Genomic DNA, 22,515 nt, shown 5'->3' with positions numbered 1-22,515 from the left:
GGATTGGATTCGATTGTATAAATAAAGTGAGGGATATAATTACGTTTCCTAGTTATGTGCATGACTTTACACTTCTTTGCATTTAATTTCATTTTATTATCCTCACACCATTTGGAAATTTTACAAAGATCCTGTTGTAAGGTAAGTGCATCATGACGACTGAATACAGGTTTATAAATTACTGTATCATCTGCATACTGCTTCATAACAGAAGAGGTATTTAGAGGTAGGTCATAAACAAAGAGATTAAATAGAAGCGGGCCTAACACTGATCCCTGAGGAACACCCGAGCCCACTCTATCCCAATCAGAATGCTCCTTATTAAGAACAACACGTTGGAATCTGTCACTGAGAAAGGAGTGAAGACACTTTAGGAGAGATCCACATACTCCCATGTTGTGCAGTTTCTTGATTACTAAATCATGGGGAACACGGTCAAAGGCCTTCTCCCAATCAAGGAATATTGCATCAATTACAGGAGGTTGTCTAACATCCATTGTTTGTGACCAATCATGATATAACGCTGAGGCCTGTGTAATACACGATCTACCTGGATAAAACCCGTGTTGCGTGGGACTAATAAATCCAAAAAATTGAAGATGAAAAAGAATGTTATCTGCTATAATACGTTCAAAAACCTTACCTATAATAGAACATAGCGATATGGGTCGATAATTATTAACATCGTTACGATTACCTGACTTAAAAATGGGAGTGACATTCGCGAGTTTCCAATCTTTTGGTACAAAGCCGGCCGTTAAGAACTTGTTAAACATTTTGCACAACACTGGGGCAATAATTGGAGCTGACATGGATAACATTTTAGGTGTAATTCCGTCTGGTCCAGGGGATTTGTTGGGTTTCAATGACAATAGAGCCTCGAAAATAGTTTTTTCAGTAATATTAATGTTATTAAGGGGAACAATATCTGGGTGAACACAATTATAGATCTCATGGAATCTCATGTATTAATGTTAACTCCATGGTTGAATCACACGTAGATTTTTTTCAGTGTATGCATATCCATTTGATTAGGCGACAACATCTGAAACCAATTCGTAGCTGCGCCTCCCTGCGCCTTTGGTAGCTATTTCGATATCTACAACTGCTACATGTTTTCGCTGACCGGGGGATTCCCCTTTTTAAAAAACGCACATCATGGACAAAAACGAGGCACGCCAAAACAATGTACGATCATTTTTTCTATGGCCAAATGGTGGAACGTAGGCCAACGTCTTCGTTTTACTAAAATGCGGTACCTGCACATGTTTTTGTAACACGCGGGTACTTCGATTCATATCGGTAATGAGATCATTTTTTTTATATGAGTATTTTTCTTATTTCTTCATTTTTTTAAAGTGTGGATAGTAATAATCATAATAATATTAAGCACTTTTTGCGTTCCATACTTTAATGGGGTCGAGTTGACCGATTAGTTTTTGGCCGAGTTGACGTGAGGCCGAGTTGACTTGAGGCCGAGTTGACTTGAGGCCGAGTTGACTTGGGGCCGACTTGACGTGGGGCCGACTTGACTTTGGCCGAGACGGTTTGGGGCCGACTTGACCTGCACCCTTTTGAAAGGTTCAGGGACGATTCGGCCCTGAGACGATTCGGCCCGGGACTATTCGGCCCACTTTTGGTGGGACGATTCGGCCCACTTTTGGGCCGAAACATCCCACTTTGTGGGCCGAAACGTCTCACTTTAGACCAAATTCATATTCATTTTTTTTTTATTTATCAAGTTTTTAAAGGTGTTTAACAATCCGTATTTTATTGATATTGACAAAGTTGATATAATATATATAATAAATTACTAAAAAAACGTTATTTTATATTCAATTTATTACTTTGAAAACCTTGTTTATTTCGTGCATTCGCCAAGCGGCCAACAGAGGGCGTAACTTGTTTACATCGTTTGCGTGACTAAAAAATGATTATTTTCGACAATGTTTTCAAAATGTTTGCTTTATTGCATCTTTATCCCTAGTAGTGCTACCCCATAGTCTCTCTGAAAATAAAGTTTGGGGAGAAAAGCTTATTTTATGCTTATAAATGCATATCAAAGCCGATAAATGTAAGTGTGCCGAATCGTCTCAGGGCCGAATCGTCCCGGGCCGAATAGTCCCGGGCCGAATCGTCCCAGGGCCGAATCGTCCCGGGCCGAATCGTCTCAGGGCCGAATCGTCCCGTTACCTTTTGAAAATATTCCTATAACGGATAGGGAGCCAATGCAACTCCTGTAAAACTGGAGTGATGTGCCTGTCCCTGTTATAATCCTAGCAGCTGTATTTTGCAACAGTTGGAGGCGCTGGATACTTCCCTTAGGAATACCATGAAGGAGAGAAAATCCAAACATGAGGTCACAAAAGCATGTACCACTTGCTCCGTCGCATCTCTGGAAAATTCTCCGAAAATATTACGGAAATTATTTTAGTGTGAGTGTCGTAGAACAGTATTAAATCTTATTTTAAAGACCCCTTCCCTGCAATTTTGGACGTTTTTTGGAAAATAATACATATATATCACTTTAAAAACATTAAACCATGTCATTCCTTGTCTTAAATGTACGTTTTATGGTAAATTATGATAAAAAGTGAGAAACAATGCACTACCTAAGTAGCTCGCGGCGATCGACCTCTCGTGGACGGCCTAGCAAGGCTTAGTTTTGTAGGCCTAGCTGGTAAACATCGGTAACGTACGAACATCGTACGCTAGCTATATACCTAGCCTGACGTTGTATAGTTGCTGCATTAATTGTCTTTCTATTTTTGCCAGACTCCGTTGATACAAATTGGGGAAAAACCCGGTATTTTCGCTGAAAATTTAGGAGTCTTCCATTTGTTTTGGCCTCACGATCGATCGAAAAGTGGGCGAATTACAGGTGAAAAACAAAAATATCAATCCGCGCGCAATGCATTTTGGGATTTATAGCGGGCCGCTATAATTATTAGAATCGACTTATTTTTCACATTTTTAACCGTTTAAAGACGAAAAAAGTTATCGCAATAGGACCATAGGCCTATAGTATTATTTTTACATTAAATATAGTTTGTGATCTTAAATTAGATCTAAAAAACGTAGGGAAGGGGGCTTTAATGTTTTCGACCGATATGTATAAATCTCTTCATTCTCGTTTATACGATTTTGGCAAGGATTGCTTAGACGACGCTAGAAATTTAGAAAAAATCTCGAAGAAATTGACTCGTACTCAAAATCATGTACGATAGGCTACACATCGACATGTGTTAATTCAAACATTACACCGTCATCTTTATCTTTACGATCTAATGTACGTGGACCTAGAGCTCATGTTATTATTCAGAAAGCAGAACGTGCACTGTTAAATGAAAGAATTAGACAACATAATTTTACCATCAATGTGTTGAAATCCGAACATGAAAAATATGTCGAACGGCTGCGATCGAAGCTGCCCAGCAACGAATTCCAGGAAGTGATATCATTTTCCCAGAATGCATCGCAGATTGAAAACACACGTGTGAAGGAACGCCATATTGGAAAATTTCAGCGTTTGAAAGAACAACAACAATTCCGCAAAAAAATCAGCTGTTTCATCCGATGTGAACGAAGAACCCAACAACAAGAACAATTGGGTTGTCAATTTATCGTCACGTAAGCTTAATGAGCATGAGGAATCAGTGCTCAATAAAGGCTTGAACTATGCTATTTCACCGCGATCTATTCCGGTAGAGGATTTTGTTTGCAACGGAAGTGGTTTGTGACCGCCTCAGTCAGCAGGAGAAAGAGGAATTACGATCTAAGGTAACCAATATTCTCAGGCATGCCAATCCTCCGAGTAGCAATATTACTCGTAATGAAAGACACGCATTAAATGTTTTAAAAAAGGACAATAACATAGTTGTTCTGCCAGCTGATAAAGGGAAAATAACTGTTGTTTTAGACTCTGACAAATATGAGGAAAAGGTCAATGTTTTGTTAAGTGACAGCAACACCTATTCTAAGCTGAGAAAAGACCCTACCAACACTTACAGGAATCGTTTGCTTAATCTTCTCAAGGAAATGAGAGAGAGGATCCATCGATCAATATTTGTATGATAAACTAAGACCAATTGCTTGCGTGGTCCCGTGTATATATGGGTTACCGAAAGTTCATAAAAACTATATTCCACTTAGACCCATAGTGTCGAGTATTGGTTCTGTTTCTTAGAACTTAGCTCGGTTTGTTGCGGACATTTTATCAACTCTTGTCGGCAAATCCACCCACCATATTTTAAACTCGCAGGACTTCGTTTCCAAGTTGAAAGACATTCAATTATCGGAAACTGACGTACAAACATCATACGACGTTACTGCCTTGTTTACGAGTGTACCTGTAGACGGGGCGATAGCAGTAGTTAAAGATCTTTTGTCAAAGGATACCACCTGGAAGAAGAGGACATATTTAAACGCGGAAGAAGTTGTGAGATTACTTAATCAACACGTATTTTAAATTTAGAGACCAATTATACCAACAAGATCATGGTTGCGCTATGGGATCACCTGTTAGTCCAATCATCGCGAACATGTATATGGGAGATTTTGAACTTTGATTATCAACAAATCCAAAGTTCAAGAATTTACTGATCATATTAACAGCCAGAATCCACACATAAAGTTTACCAACGATCCTGAAAAAGACGGACAGCTGCCCTTTCTGGATACGCTTGTGAAAAGACAATCCGATGGGAGGTTAGAGGTCAGTGTGTATAGAAAACCAACCCACACTGACCAATATCTGGCTTTTGACTCCCATCACCCACTAGAGCACAAACTTAGTGTGATTAGGACACTTTTTCATCGAGCTGATACGGTTGTCACACAACAAGTTGATAAAGACAATGAAATTAAACATGTTAAATCGGCATTAAAACGCTGTGGATACGCAGATTGGAGTTTTAAGCGTGCCACGGTAAAGAAACATCAGACACCTCGGGATTCAAATCCAGATCTTCCCACATCTAGTACTAGAAAAATCCCGGTGGTGATTCCTTTTGTTAAAGGTATATCCGAGCAACTTAAACGGGTTTATGGACAATACGGCATCCCCACCGCTTTCAAACCACATCAGACACTCCGTCAAATTTCTGTCGCTCCCAAGGACAAAGTATCCATTGAGGACAAATCAGTAGTTTATCGTCTTCCTTGTAAAGGCTGTAACAAAGTGTACGTAGGCGAAACAAAGAGAACTTTGAGGGAATGCATCAAAGCCCCTCCAATCAGTCAGCCATTGCTGAACACCTTAAAACCACAGGCCATGAACTTGATAAATCCAATGTCAAGGTTTTATGTCGAGAAGACAAATTAATTCCCAGGAAAATACGGGAGGCTATTTATATTAAGAGAGAATCCAGTCCAACCTTAAACAGAGACGGGGGCCGAGAACTTTCAAAAGTCTATGACTCTCTACTAGAAACACCTAGTAGGACGCCATCTGCGTCCAGAAGTAGGGAGTCAATCAGTCGTCAGTCAGCCAACACCCGCTGAGGACGGAGAATGGTTTCTCCGAAAATATTACGGAAATTATTTTAGTGTGAGTGTCGTAGAACAGTATTAAATCTCTATTACATAATACATATACATAATACATATAATGCATGCATAGGACTACGTTTTATATATTGTAAAAATAGTGATAGCTCGATAATACTTAAAATACTTTTTGTTGCCATTTTCTTAGTAACAGCACTTAAAATATTGTTGAAACTTTAGATTACTGTAAAGGAATATATAAAACATTGTAAAAACCGTTATAATGTGGTAATTAGATCTACCATTTATGTTTTTTGGTCAGTTTTTAGACATTTTCGTAGTTGGTGGTCATTTTGTTTAAAAAACCTACTTCCCCTATCTGGATTTTTTTAGACTTTTAGTATGTTCATATAGGAACCTTACCAAAACATAATATGCAAACAGAAATTCTGTTGCAATTTTTTCAAACATATGTCACAGTTGTCATGTACTATATTGTTTTTAAGCTGTCGTATATCTTAGAATTTGTAGTCTTGGGTCTTAGGTTTCGTGATCTTAGGTCTTAGGGGATCTTAGCTTTCGTGATCTTAGGTTTCGTGACACCCCATAAATGTATGATGTAACTTGATTATTGGTTTATTGGTTATTTGGGTATTTTACATATTGGCAAATATTATATTTGTTTGAATACAAATGTTCTACATACATAGTATAGCCTACCAGTTGTGTTGAATCAAAATGACCTTTCATGCAACATCACATTTCATAAGATACAAGCTTGTCATTGGTTAGTTTCATTTTGATACCTTTTAAACTGTTGTCAGTTGCTTGGTGTTGATGGTGGTGGTGAGACAAAGGCTCATCTTTTTAGTCGCATGGACGCGACTCTATAGTTCACTATGTCGGTCGGTCTGGTATCACTATGCGTTTTAGCACGCGACTTATGGCTGTTGGCCTTGTTGATATTGTAAATACAGCTTTTATATAAGCTTAGGTCTTCGAGTTTAACTAGTTTATCATAATACTATGCAAAGGATAACTACAGTACTTATTAGGAAGGTTATAAGATGGTATGTTGTAGGCCTAGCTAGGCTGTTTACAGCTCCTATAAACATATGCTAGATTTCACGGCTATACAATACACTGACTCACTCACTTTCTTTATTTCAGATGTAGGCCTACTGTATAGCCTACTGTAGTAGAAGTAGACCATAACAAGCCTTTGGCTAGAAAATATGTCAACAACAATGAAATAATAACTGTTAATAGTAATACTAATACAGTTAACCTTCTCCATGTGCATCTAAATATATGGATGACCATTGAGATAATATCTCTATGGGATGATCAATGTTTTCATAAATAAAAGGTTGGTATTTATTGCTTAACTCATTGACTTGATAAAATAATTGTTGTGCAATATTATTACACTGTTGTAATATCATTTATATTCATTTATAATTTGAGACTTTATATAGTGATTGCGTATGCATTATTTAAAGATGTATTGTCCCCCAAAAACATGAAAAAATAAAGATTAATAAAATCAGATTTTGAATAGGCAATTTCACAGTTTTATATTAATAAAGTTATTCACTTCTGTAGAAAAAAAATCATCAAAAATAATTATTTCACTTATAAAAAGACAAAAGAAATGGTTAATTTCAACCAAAAACCATTGTCTTCCAGACAATTTAGGTATATTTTGCTTTAAATTACATTTTTTGGTGGAAAATGTTTTTTTTTTGTTCAAGTTTTTGGTCATAGTGAATAACTATTGTGTGATATTAAAATGGCATATTCAAAAAAAAAAAAATTTTTTTTAATTATTTTTTAGGGGGACAATATATCTTTACGTGTAAAGCGTGAAATGATATAACTGAATTTTGTTTATGTTATGATAAACATTGCGAATGACTCATCCTTAAATATAATTTCCCCCTGAAATTTTTGTTAAAATGTTTTGGAATTTGATTAAATTTGTTTCAGGCTTGGAACACTTTTGTAAAGCATAGGACAATGTCAACTCGAGACGACCTGATAATATCCGATAAGGTTTTCAAAAGTCTACATCCGGCACCACCTGTGGTGTCCACCCTGTCCTTTACTCTGGCAGGGAGGGGGACATCTATGCCAGGTTCGAAGATGGGGCCTCTACAGTTTACATTGTTCACCTCATGATTGAAGACGAGGCAACATCATGGCAACGCCGATTCTTTCTCCCGCTGACCACGCACTATCAACGAGCACATGCAAGATGGTCAGCGTTCCAGGATGAAGTAGATGACATTGTGCCCATAGCCCACGTTCATCGGGTAGCCTTGGACCACGTCCCGGAGGGTATTCAATCTACAAAGGGACGATGTTCCTTGGAACCCTGGTGGACAGGTACTGTAAGTATAGAGGTATCACAGACGGCTACTAACGGTACAATTCAGTTTTCTTTTTAACAGGGGGATAGCGGTGGACGGAAGGTAGTCGAGTGTTGGGATTACTCACTGGATGAGCTAAGGCAACATCAGACGAGTGATCCTGACTTGGCACCTGTTCTGGACCGACTGGTTGCAGAATGGGAACCCTCCAAGAACCAACTGTTTATCTCCAGCGCTGCCACCAAACACTACTGACTGAACAATCTAAATTTTCTCTCGATATTTTGTGTACTGGAAACTTAAAATATGGGGAAATCTTCTGCTGTTTATTGATTTGATTAGTTTCCGTGTGAAATCTATTTCATTACTTTTACTTGCCTCTGTTGGTTCCTCTGTGTAGTCATCCTTTACCTTTTCAGAAGGTACATTGCATTCTGTGGATTTTCTTTTGGAATGGGTGAAATCAACTGTTGGTTTTAATATACGCCTGCATCTCACGGAAGCAGGTATCCTGTTCATTAAGCAGAGGGTACAGGACAACTTCTTGTGTTGCCCAAGGAGCTACAAGCTATAGCTCTCGGGCTACATCATGATCTGCCGTCGGCGGGTCATCAAGGGGTCGCCCGGATCAAGTTTCGACAGAAGGAGAAGTTCCTATGGTACAGTAAAACTTACTGAACTTCAAAACATAGGGATCAGAGAGATTAATCTTAAATGAAAGCTTTTGAATCTTTCAATATGCATATTCATCAGCAGTTATTTGACATTAAACGAGAATCAATAACGCTCAAAATTATCTTAAAACGTATTCCAATCTTGGAAAATAAAGGGGTTGGCTTAGTTATTCTTTCGTGACATGAAGATGACGTATAGAAACCTAGGAACGTGCAGTTACCTAGCTGCACCAGTCAATCGAAAATCATATTTAAAAAAAAATGTTGTCATCCCCTTAATATCGATAAAATTGGCCTGATTTTGTTCTCTCTTTTCTTTTCCAAAGACCGTAAGAGCTTATGTCATGCTGTTTAATGACATTATACGTATACGTCCAGTAATATGGAATATTGGTTTGGCTGTTACTACTTCATAGAAGAACTTGAATTGATTTTTTTTTTACATTTTCTCCCAACTCCTGAGAAAATGGGACAATAAACGTTTTTAGAACCTAAAGAATAATTATATCCATGTTGTGTTTATGTCTAACTTAAACATTTATAATCATTTTATTTTATTCCAATTCGTATTCTACAGCAAAGAACCTCCTAATTTTACTAAAAAGATTTTTAAAAATCCTAATTTAATAGTGTAGGATTTTTTTTAAATTGAATTAAAATTGATTACATTAGACGATTTGAAAATAAATTTCTCTCTCTCGTTTGAAAGGTTCATAAAAAAGCCTTCCTATTATGAAACATTGAGGAAATCATTTTCATTGTTTGTCCGAGAAGTTCTTAAAAAATAAATATCGCTACCTCATTACAAAATAGACTACAAATCTTAGGTACATACGTCGATATAAGACCGGTAGAATATTTTAATTTAGTTGTCCTAAGAGGGTAGCTGTCCTAGAAGGCCGATTGTCCGGGTGGTAGTTTCTGGGTGGTAGTTCTCCTAGACCTATCATCTTGTATGATAATCTGCCCTAAGTCACGTAGGATTCAATTGAAACCTACAATTACCATTAATGGCAAAAGCTTAGAATATGTTGATTCAACCACATATCTTGGTCATTTTATCTCCTTGGATCTAGGTAATGAGTCAGATATAAAGCGGCAATACATATCTTTGTTTATCAGAGCCAACTTTCTGAAATGTGTTTTATTTAAAACATATTGTGTAAATATGTATTGTGCTACATTATGGTGCAACTATAATCAAGGGAACTTGCGATCTCTTTAGGTATGCTACTTACATGGGTTAACGGAATGTAGAATTCCTTCTTTTTATGAATTATTAAGAAAATCGATATATGGCCTGATGTGTAGACTTAAGTGCAGTGAAAATGTTTTAGTTTCAACGATTTTTGACGTCTTATATAAGTAAAAGATGCTCTCCAGGTGGGATGCCATCCTGAGATGAGTAGTAGAAATTCGTACAGTTTTTTGTTTTATTAATTTATACATAATTTTACTTTCTATGGACCAGAGATTCCAAAATAAATTATTTCTTAGCTCAATTGGAATGGTCAGACCAATGGCATTATCTGGGCCAGCTATAGGCTACTTTTGTCTTGCAATATTATAGACAGAAAATTCACCCTCACATAATCTAATTATTTTTTTTTTTATTATTTTTTGTACAAGCGGTTTTTTCCCACAGAATAATGAGTTTGTAAACCAACATTCCATTTTGGTATTTTCACATTTTTTGTTTGCTTCTTTTTTCTATGGTTTTTTTTTCCCTTTTATTTTGTAATTTAGGTACACTGGTACTGGTTCAAATAACCGTCTCACAGACATTGACTTGAAGTTGCCATTTGGATGTGTTACTTTTAAATGTACAGTATGAGAGTGACTATTACCAAATTGCACAGTCACAAAACAACTTATAAAAACATAGTTTTTTAGCAATTGATTCTATAAGACCATAATATTTGTAATACATTCAGTACGGTATATTGTATTTTAATCTACTTAATTATTCTGTTAATATTATAATTGTTAATAAAGAGTTCATAAAATCAAAAGTTATTATAGATGAGTATATTCTAAATTTTTTAACAATAAAAGTAATAATGCATCTTAGAGTCTGGCCATTATCAGCCTTTTATTCAAATCAGACCCACCAACTAAAGTTTTAGTTCCCCTTAAATAACTACAAGAATTGGAAACGATTATTTTAGGGAGAATTTCATGTTTTTCTCCAAAAAATGATTGTATTGTGTAGTGTATAGGTGTGTGGATTAAAAACCAGGAGCCGAAAGACTTTTGTCCATAAACTTTTTCTTAGCAAAGCACATCCACCACTTGCTTGGTTTGTCTGTAGCAGGATCAAACACCTTTTCAATAACACGCAGACCAGTTTCTTGACGAATTTGTTGAATGTATTGTCGTAGAGTATCTGTAATAAAACAATAGAACAACTTCACATTAAAATAGAGCTCCACTACATTCACAAATGCAAAATGTCACTAAATCTTTTCATATTTTTGTTTCTTGTGATAATTTAATACAGCTGACCATCCTTAAATTATATCATAATCATTATTTCCTAATGTAGTGCTTTTTAAAAAATATTTTGATACATTTACTGTACATTTAAACCCAGTGAACGTTTTTTATGTTAATATTCATTCTCAAATTGAAGCAATTCGGATTGCGTCCTCTACGGACACATGGTAGCCGCAGTGCAGCACCTACCATGAACAACAGGGTTAAGATGGAAGAGTAAATCAGGGTAACCCCCTACTAAAAAATGTACTGGGTTAGAACTTTTAAAGTTCACATGATGAGCCACATGTGTACACTAGGCACCTTGTTCTACCACCAGAAAAATAGTCAAGGAGAGCCTTGAACCTGTGCCTATCTTGTTAGGAAGCTTTTGAAATATTGACGCGGTTTGGTGTGACATGGAAGTCAGAAACTGCCTCTTATGGAATGAAAGCTTGTTATAACGTTTAGTACGACTACGAGGTTGATTATCTGGAAGAAAAGTGAATTCTCGACTAGTTTAGTATTTTATCTAAATCACAACATACCTTGCTCTTCTCTGCCAGAAGGTTTTTGGTAAAGTGCATTTAGTGGAAAATTTGGTTCACCAGGAATATCAAAATTTTCCAATCCAAGTGTGTGCATCTCTTTCATTGCTGTATTTTTTGACGAACACTGTAAAAGCATGTTTGCATACTAAATTCATGATCTCACATTATAGATTCTTTTGAAAACCAGAGGAAATGAATTTTGGCAAGCCTGGTAATTGAGCATGGTTCATTGACATTATACACCAGTTTACAGTTTGTACTTTGTAGTGTAAATTATCTAGAATGAAATGTATACTAATCTATTGAACCACACTCACTTTTTGTAATTTCTTTAAACATTCTGTTACATACAATGTAATATAGATCAGTACTCTGTCCGATGAACTCTGAAAAAAAAAAAAAAAATATGACTAGATTGAGTTATAGGTTATATGCATCTATATATAAATTATGGTTAATTCTGACATAGGCGAGCACAATGGAAAAACTTCGGGACAAATCTCTGCCTTGGATACCTACCTGATCTATCTCAGATGTACTGCGAAATGTAAATTTGATAACATTAGCTTTCACTACTACGATATTGTTCCATATTTCTATCTTAGGAAGATATTATACAACAAAATTTCTGATTTCACCCATGTTGCAAGCCGTCAAAAACGTCTTTCTTCTTGGGACGAAACGGCCCACTCTGTCGCAGAAGTTAGTTTCAAAAGATGTTTAAATTAAATAATGTATTAATTATTAGGATGGTATTTATTTGAATAAATGCCTCCCCAATAAAACATCACTTTGAATAATAACAGCCCCAACCCAACTATCTAATAAACGCCCATCCACATTTATACACACAATATTGTATTATATTTATAATAACACAATTATACTATTTATAGTAGAATTCATCGCACTGTTATCTATAATTTACCAACCATTTCTTTTTTACCACTTTTCATATCTATTAGAAGATTTGATTTGATTATGTTACCATATTATATTAAAACTAAAAAATTAAACATATCCCTCGAATAAGCACCTCCCTCAAATGAACTCCGCCTCCCCACCTCCGCCCTATAAGGGCCTTACCAAACAATAAACACTATACTTTAACATTTTATTAATCATCTAAGACACTGTGAAACAGAATAGGTTTAGTTTTACGAATGTCAAGCATTTTCAATAACCGACAGAAAACGTACAAGGAGAACGTCCTTCTAAAACCTTTTTACCCGAGTCATTATCATTCCGACCAACCGAGCTCACCCTCTAGTTGATTTAAATAAATATAATTGAATTTTAAAAGATTTTTACTATATAAACCTGAATAAATAAATAATGTATGATAGGATCTGCTAACGCAAATACAATAGCCGGTATCACAATCCGATCCAAGGTCCCTCTGCGTATAATGTCATAAACCACATTTGTTACATAATAAGACATAAGTTACTTTTTATCTAGATTTCATTATAATGTGTTTTATCATGTGTATAATCTATACACTAAGAAATAAAATTGAACAAACAATACGGATAATAAAAAAAATCTTATTTCGTTTCCCAAAGGTAAGACTCGATCTGTGATTTAGAAACAGAAAAAGATAACAATATTATTATTAGAGATCAATTGATAGATGTTTGCCAATCAGATAAGCAAATTATTGCTACAAAAAGGAAATGGCTTAACTCTAGATAGTTCTGTAAGCATTGCAAATTCATTTGAGCTTGTGCAGAAACAGTCTGAAACAATGTCTTCTGCTAGCGGTAGCAGTCGTAAAACACAGCCTCAGAGCGTTTATGCTGTTCAGCAACATTTAAGTCAACCTAGAAGAAGTTGTTCGAGTGGTAATAAGCATTGGACTAGTAGTAGTAAGAATAAACATTCACCATGTTATAGATGTTGCAGAAGAAATCATAAACCAAATGATTGTTGGTTCAAAGATAAACAATGGTTAAAAGATAAAGAATGCCACAAATGCAACAAAAAGGGACATATTGCACAATGCAAAATCCAAGAAATCGCGACAACCAAGTTGTGCTGGAAGAGGAAGAAGAAGCTGATCAAGCTCAAGTACTGTCAAGCGAATAGATTGTGGCTCCAGTAAGGGTTGAACTCAAACTAAATGGACACAGGTTGTAAATTTGAGGTTGATACAGGGGCGACATTTTCATTCATTTAAGAAATTGTCCAATGTTGTTCTTACCGATTCAAAAATACAATTTTAAAAGTTTTATTAAATTGTTATAATAATTATTAATGTTATACTATTGTTTAGGTACATAGCGGCAACTCGAAGTGGCTAAAACGTTTTAAACAGATTTGGACCATACCTACAGTACTATACCTACTATCTATATAGGTAATTTTATTTTACTGTTTAATAAACTAGTAAATATTAAATTGTGTTCACCATGGTATTAATTTGTGATATTAACAATCAATCACTAACACTGGCTGGATAGGGTAGGCATGGGCTCCAGGAGTTATATCAGAAAAAAGAGGTCCTTTCAGATATGTTGTAAAAGTTGGATCACATATTAGGACTAAACATACAGATCAAATAAGATCTAGAATTGCTGAAGGTAAAGATAGGGAAAATGATAACAATGATAATACTGTATGTAAGAATTGTTAGAAAAATTATTAGAGAATGAAATTCCAGAAAATAATACTGTAAAATAAGGATATATTCCTAAAGTTGATGTAAGGACTCCAGCACTATTGAGGAAATCTAGTAGAATTAGAGGAAAGGAAAAGACTATGAAGAGTGTCAGGATATGGTTTAGATAAAGGTTTAAATGAAAATGAAGCTTATGATACTAATAGAAGTAAGAAAGTTGTTATATGGAACGAAGTGTATCTTATTGATATTTTGTCAATTAGTAATTTTTGTGTAAATATGAATAATAACAAATTTCTGTAACTTTTGAATTACCAAGGGAGAATGACAAGTATTGCTCTCATGAATATTGTATAACCTTTGACAGAGAATAATAAAGAATGCTCTCTTGGCTATCGAGTATACACACGTGTCTTGATTTTATCTTTTCTAAACTAGCTAGAAACACGTCAGTCAATTCCGTGCTTCCTGCTCGGTGGCTGGCGCAATAGTCCACAAAATATATTATTATAACATACATAATACCTACAGTATATCCTTGCTATCTGATTTTATACAAATTAATATTTTGTATACTGAATAGGGAGAATAATTATAATATCTTTATATAATTATTCTCTCCATTAACTCATAAACAATAGTATTTTAAGCAAAATATAATTAATTATATAATGTATTCATTATATAATGTGGTATAAAATGTTTATTATATATTATTAAAGTGTTATATTGTTTAAATACATAGTTTTACTTACTTTTATTTCATATTCTTTAAAGAAAACATTTGCTTTAAAATATTGCAAAGCTTCATCAATGACATCTGGTCCTGGGGCTGTTGACAAAATTGGACAAAAATTTATTTCGTCTTAAAGCTTATCTGTTAAGTTACCACTAAGTTTGTATATTGCCAAAGATTGAAAATTAGCAAATTTCACTACTCTAACAATAGGCAATCATCACAGGACAAACACAAAACCAGCTCTCAAGTCTGTCTATGAGGTCTGGGTTTGATGCAAGAAAAAATCCAGGCAGATTTGTATTGCCAATATAATTGTATTGCCAAAGATTGTAAATTAGCAAATTTCACTACTCTAACAATAGACAATCATCACAGGACAAACACACAACAAGCTCTCATGTCTGGGTTTGATGCAAGAAAAAATTCAGGCAGATTTTAATCTAGATATCATCTAGGATATTAACTCAGGACCCTGGGATTGTAGCCAAGAATTCAACCCAACACTCACAGCAGATGATGAAGAAATGAGTATGTCTGTGCACAATAATCTGAAGTAAAATGAAATAAACTGAATGATTGTCTTGTAAATACATACCGCTTGCTGCTGGGCCTTTGAATTTTGTTCTCAATGGCAACAAAGCCATCTTACAAATATCCCTCTCAGAAGCTAGTGATGAATGATAAGCCTGTAGTAAAATAACAATTAATATATATTATACATATGTGAATGTAGCTTAACACTGTCAGTATTAAAACTTTTCTTTTTAATTAATAACGCTATTATTAAAATTGTCCAAAATTACAATAGAATAAAATTTTGCCTTTTTTCTTAGTACTTAAAACATGATGAATACCATTATACATTACTGGTTAATAATTATAGTGATAATAATTAATGGACTGTGTACAGTTATGAAAATGTTAGTCCATTCCATCATGAATAAAATAGCAAAATGATTCGTATTAGTGGTCAGATCAATCGTTTCATTCCTCATGCTGACAAGCATATGGACCGCCCACAATGTTACAAAATAAACAAATAAGTCCTGGAGATTTAGACTTTGAGGTACAGTAGAAATAAATATGCTAAAGATGAATTATTCAGAATGCCCAATATTTTATTCACTCTAATGAAAGAAAAATACCAACAACCTTTAGAAACCTTCTATTTTGAAGAGAGTATAAAATGTAAGTGAACGTCGCTCTATAGAGGGCGCTCAGGGTGAGATTTGTAGTGGGTGTTGAGGATAGAGAGCCTGTTGTGTTATTTATCCAATAAATATATTGCATTTATAGCTGTATGTCAAAACTCTTTGTGATTGATTCTACCACTATACAATCATAGGTTACACAAGTACAGTAAAATTGACTAGAAATTAGAAATCTTGGTGATTGAGATGACTACATAAGCAAATTTGGTGTCAAATTCCAAAACACCCATGTTTGTATTTACTTTTATAGAAATGGTGTAGGCCTACAAAAAGTGTTTTTTTTTAACCTTTGACTTTAATCACTACATTGTAATGAGAAGTAATTTAAGTTGTCCCAAATAGATCAGAAAAATGTCATGATGGATGAATCATACCATTCATCAGTATAGATATGAGGCCATGGCTATGCGAGGTAAAATATGTCCCAAATAGCTCAGAAAAAAATGTCCTAATGGACAAATAAAACTATTTGTAGATTTTTTTCTCTTTGAATCCAACGTTTCGAAGAGAAAAAAATCGCCTACTCTCTTTCCACTACATGAGCGAATAGCTGCGACGTTCATGTTCCTCGCATGGTTGCTGAGCTTTTCAATTCGGATGAGTGCTCACAAAAGCGTCATAGCTCATTTCCTGAGCTCTGATTGGTTGCGCAATATTTCGCTTCGCAAAAAGTAGAAACAATTCAAACTAGTAAGTTTCACTGAAGTGAAAAATCAAAGGAACTAGAATTTGCCAAAGAAGGGAGTATGACAGACAGAAACTTTAATATGCATGCGCATAGCATGACGCTTTCGATTCGCGCGAACAAATTCGCCTATTGGAAAATCGGCTTAAGATTAGAGTGAATCAAAATTGGGTTTTCTGAGTATTTTGACACCAATTTCATTTATATACTCCTATCGATCACCAGGATATAAAATCAAAATATGCCTATGTCAATAGTTCAAAGGTCAAAATACAAGGTTTTTGGTATTTTTCTTTCATTAGAGTAAATAGAAAGTCGAAAATTTTGAATAATTTGGGACAACTTTGAAATCTCTATGGCCAGTCGTTGATGAGATATTGAGATAATCCAAATTTTTGGTCAAAGGTCAAAACAGGCATTTCCAGTCATTTTTTGTTTAACTTTTCCATTACAGTGAATATAATGAGTTTTCTGAATATTTTTTAATTGTTTTCTTTACACCTACTGGTTGTCAAACATACTGTAATTATTACTCCTGGACTCTCCTTTGCTAGTATATGATTTCTACATAGGTACGTAAAGTTCTATAGAGAGCTGCAGTAAGAGACATGGTATACCTGCCAACATTAAAGAATTCAAAATCGGTAGTTCTGTATGGTTGTTGAATAGCACTTTGCGAGCGAAGCAATCAACTATTTGGCTGGGGGGGGGGGGGGGCAGGGTCCAAATGCCCTGGAAAAAGTTTTTCTGATATTTCAACAGAGAGTTTGTGGGACCGCTAATATTACGATAATTTCAGACATAATGGATCCTACAACAAACAGCTTCTGTAAAGGCAGTGTGAAAAAAATGTTATCTAGTTCAAGAAATATTATACTAACTCTAGGCTATAGACCGCCTTTTACTTGATTCCCGATTTTATTACAAAAAAACAAAAGACTCTCTGATCCTCCATCAAGTACTACCTGCACAACTTGTAACACTTCCACACGTCACACTCACAGCTCGCATCTCTATCTCCTCGCTTGACACTCTCTCTTAATTCAACAACATACTGTACATACAAAAATGACAATGATGCTTTTAAAATATATATTTCTAGATCGTGTTAGAAATATATTTTTAATTTTATTTTGAAAACTGGTATGAAAATATTACTTTTTGAAGAAAGCAGTAGAAACAGTTGTCAGACAATCAGGACCATGGATGATCGGGCCAAGAAAATGTGGTCCCGAATACCTTCAGCCCGATAGTCTTGTGTTCAATATGGTAAAATCGATCATGTTTTATTTTGGTATATCAGGTATTCAATATGGATCGTCGCTGATACGAATTGGCGTTTTATTTCTGTCGATACATTTTTGACGTTTCCCAATTTAAAATTCATTGTTTTTTTTTATGCACTCTAAAACATTTAATTAACAAAAAAATTTTCTATTCCAAAGAAAACTAAATCCATGTGGATTACGGAAGCAATAGCTAAATCAATAATTTCTAAAAACAAACTTTATAGCAAATATAGAAACAATCCAACTACCTCAAATAAAAAAAAGTACAACACATACAGAAACAAACTTACACTAGATTTGGTAAACCGCGCAAACGCAACATACATTATATGAACGCCGACAATTATTATGCCATCCTATAACATGAATTAAATATGTTTACAATGTTGAATTGTACCTATTTTGTGTGATAAAGCATAACAGTATTTACGGAATACTCTGAATATGTTATATACAGTGAAGCAAAGATGAAACGAGACCCATTTTTTAATCCAATTTTTAACTTGATGACATCTTTCAAAATGTAATATAAAGATAGCAATTTTAGAAGACAATCATCTAAATAATTACATCAATGAAAATTTGAAGAATTTTAGACACGAAAAAGCAAGATGCACGCTTTAAATGCAGTGAATTTTTACGAAAGAGATGAAAATCTGACTTTTTGAATTCAACTAGCCATGATGACGTTATGACATCAGATAAACTAAATTTTTATAGGAATTCATATCTACAATTCAACAGCTTCCATAATAAGTTTTAATCATGCAGGTCACTTTTCATTCTGAGGAGCTATAACAGATTGAAATACTGTATAGACTAAATTAAGTAGGTCACATTATTCTAATTTTTTAATATGATGACGTAAGAAAAACACACGTGCGACAACATTCTGTGAAAGAAATAAGAACTAGATTTCAACTCATCACTTTGACGCACGACAAACGCCACATGCACGTCCTACGTTCAAATTTTGCACACAGAAAAAGATTATGGCATTATGACCTGAACTGAAGAATATGATATGTTGTTGAATTATGTCTATTTTGTGTCACATAGTATATACAGTATAATCTGTACACATACAGTGTAGAATAGGTTAGAATAGGTGAAATTATGGGACCCGCTATTTATTCCAATTTTTAACATGGTGACAGTATCAAAATGAAACACTAAGATAGCAATTTCGGAAGGAAATTATCTCAGCAACAACTATAACAGATTGAAATTTACTGTAAAGATGAAAATAAGTGACCCACGTTATTTACATTTTTAGACATGATGACGTCATAAAAATTAAATATTTTTAACTCTTGCGCAAGATAGTTGATTGACCTAGACAATATTAAAATCTCGGGGAAAATGGAATACGGATAAGCGAGTTGCACTCTACTGAATGTGATGAGCAATAACGAAAGAGACAAATATCCTATATTTTATATTCCAGTGGCCATACGATGATGTCACAATGTCCGTTTAGCCTTAGTGATACATGATCAGATATCTACAACTCATCTAGATTCTAGGTTTTGTAATAAAAATAAACGGTTCACGGTTTACTTTAGAAACTATGACTTATTTTTGACGATTTTGTAACGATTTTTGAAACGCGTGCGAATTGTCTAATTCAACGTGTTCGTATGGCGTTATTTAAAGTGGAAAAGGTCTAAATTGTTTTCAAAATTACTAGGAAAACATGTTTTTCATACTCCGTACGCACCTTATGCGTAAATAATTTTGCGCGTGTGGGAATTTTTGACATGCGCAAAATGTCATAAAACATGTAAAAAGTTGATTAATTATTAAGCATTTTGAAATTTTAAATGCGCATGTGCACGTAACTTCCTGTGAAACATCCCATTTATTGGGTTTTATTGTTGGAATTGCTATTAGAATAGAAGTCAATATAGGCCTATATCATATTTCGTTAAATTAACACTTTAAATTGACAGGTCTTGGTAGTTCTTGGTACTGGGAGGTCATACTAGTTGACGCAATACGGACATTTGTGACGCAATGTATGCATCCACTCAGTTCGTGTTGCGAACACGAAGCTTGTCGATTATTTAACATTTTTGGTGTCTAGGGTAGATGTACTAATTAGCGGGTAATTCATTTATTAGTTAATGTAATTTATTATTTATTCACAACTATTACTTATTTTTTATGTTAGTAGTTCCTTTAATATATTCTTTCAAAGTTACAATTGTTTATTTTATAATTCCCTAAGCTATTTCATCGCTAGCCATCAAAACAATGAATGACCTCTTGACCCCATGTGGAAAATTTCACATCTTTAGCGCGAACTGAAGAAAGGGGGTACCCTCCACTTACATGTAGGCAAGTCACATGGTGACGTGATATACCTACAAACTACATTTCACAATACCTCAATAAATAAAATACCTCATGGACTAGTTCATTGTACGATTGTCTTACTATTATGGGATGTAGAAGAAAAACCCGCTAATTGGACCAGCCATGTGGCCTGATCCAATTAGTGGTAGGTTGGTTTTTAATTAATATTTTTTCATTGTTGTCACATTAAATATGTAAATGTAAACATATTTTCAATTAATTTTAAACATAATAAACAAGAATTAATATTAAAAAAATGAATTGTTTGTGTTTTATAAATGCTTTTAAACACTACAATCATGTTTACATTTAAAAGTTGAACATTCTCAGTCACATGACCAAACTCGAGCGGCGTATCAATTAAAAGCATTACCGCAAATTTGGTACCGCAAACTGGTGCACAGTTACCGCTGTTTGGTATTATTATTAAGTGGCCATTGTTTATTTTTTTATGTATTTTAATAAAGGATATACATTATTAATAATTGACAATTGTTGTATTCACTTGCAACTATAACACATTTAACGTAATAATGATTTGACCTTAATATTACCTAACCGCAAATTGGTACATCTACCCTATCACGCTAAAATTGAGTTTTTATTGTTGGAAATGCTATTAGAAGTATATATATATCATATTTCGTTAAATTAACACTTTAAATTGACAGGTCTTGGTATTTAGGAGCCTAGTTAGTCTATTAATAGGCCTCACCTATAGGCCTAGCTAGCCTAGGCTAGACTCACTCAGAGAGAGGCTAGGCCTAATTAGAGGCTATTCATTGAGCCCTAAATTAAGAAGTCTTAAATATAGGTCTACCAACTAACCGAAATAAGTGAACTTAGCTAAAGGCTCCGCTATAATTTATTATCATCGTTTCTAGGCCTAGGCCCCTACACACAAGGCAAGCAGTAGTGGCCCGGTCAAATAAATGCACTTCCTCCTCCTTCATTCCTGTCAAACAAATGTGAGGAGCCTAAATTTCCCCACTGAAATAACTCAAGTTGTGATTTTCATCAGCCAACTTACCGGCATTTTATCGCAAAGTTAAAGTAAAAATAGGCCTAGGTATATCATAAAACTGAAAACAAACAATAAATTCAATATACGATGTAATAATACGAAAGTAATATTGTAAATGAATGAAGTGGAAACGTTATTCACACAACCCTCTCTCGTCACCTGTACGTCGTCCTGAGCTGTGTTGTTTTACTTGCACTTGACTTCCGCGTTTGCGCGCGTTCTTTTTATGGTTGTTCAGACGATCGGATCGGGACCAAGGACGATCGAACCCGGGACGATTCGGCCCTGAGACGATTCGGCCACTTTTGGGCCGAAACATCCCACTTTTGTGGGCCGAAACGTCTCACTTTAGGCCAAATTCATATTCTTTTTTTTGGGTATTTATCGGGTTTTTAAATGTGTTTAAGAATCCGTAATGTATTGATATTGACAATGTTGATATAATAGGCCTATATCAAATAACAAAGAAAACGTAATTTTATATTCAATTTAGGCCTATTACTGTACTTCGAAAACTAGTAAGTAGGCCTAACACACACACAAAATAAAGATAATATTAATAAAATCAAATTGATTCTGCAATTAACAATTCATTGTTCTAAGTAATTTAACACTGGTAGGCCTAAACAATTTATGGTAAATAAAGAGATAATAAAGATATATAAAGATAGGCCTAATTTGGTGATTATCTACATATAAACACAAGAAGGCTAAAAAAGCGGCATAGGCTAAATCTTTATTCATGGTTTTTTCATGGTAGGCTAAATACATCTTTAGGCCTAATAAGTTTGTTTTCAGTTTTAAAAAAACACCATATAGGCCTAGGCCTATACACAGCTTACATAATTTCTATAGGGCCTACCTACATTACATAGGCCTACACAATACCCAAATGTGAATATGTATAAAAAATATAAGCGATCAGATTTCGATCAGAATTACCTAACATTTGTTTTCAACTACACATTCTGTCCGATATGTAACCACTTCAAGTGCATATTTTTATCATTTTTTTTGTGTAATTTGCCAT

At 34.6% G+C, this 22,515-nt stretch overlaps 1 protein-coding gene across 1 annotated transcript; it reads right to left on the bottom strand.

Annotated features, from left to right (window-relative positions):
• Positions 1–10,467: 10,467 nt before the first annotated feature.
• On the bottom strand, positions 10,468–21,666 carry LOC144835180 (actin-related protein 2/3 complex subunit 3-B-like). Its single transcript, XM_078690239.1, has 6 exons — positions 21,492–21,666; positions 15,514–15,604; positions 14,935–15,011; positions 11,877–11,945; positions 11,557–11,683; positions 10,468–10,919 (listed from the first exon to the last, which is right to left on the bottom strand). Exons 1-6 carry the CDS (start codon positions 21,495–21,497, stop codon positions 10,762–10,764), a joined length of 528 nt encoding a protein of 175 aa, XP_078546365.1. The 5' UTR covers positions 21,498–21,666; the 3' UTR covers positions 10,468–10,761.
• Positions 21,667–22,515: the final 849 nt, after the last annotated feature.

Source organism: Antedon bifida, chromosome 2 (assembly GCF_963402885.1).
Source record: "Antedon bifida chromosome 2, ecAntBifi1.1, whole genome shotgun sequence".
NCBI classification, from domain to species: domain Eukaryota; kingdom Metazoa; phylum Echinodermata; class Crinoidea; order Comatulida; family Antedonidae; genus Antedon; species Antedon bifida.
Note: the sequence above shows the minus strand (reverse complement) of the source record. Positions and strands in the feature narration are given on the sequence as shown.

What these genes read in the sequence shown, in the direction of transcription:
- LOC144835180 (XM_078690239.1), bottom strand. An exon ending in GTTTAAAGAAATTACAAAAA is followed by an intron (nt 11,684 to 11,876) that starts GTGAGTGTGGTT and finishes ATGCTTTTACAG; the next exon opens with TGTTCGTCAAAAAATACAGC. An exon ending in TTCTGGCAGAGAAGAGCAAG is followed by an intron (nt 10,920 to 11,556) that starts GTATGTTGTGAT and finishes GTTTTATTACAG; the next exon opens with ATACTCTACGACAATACATT.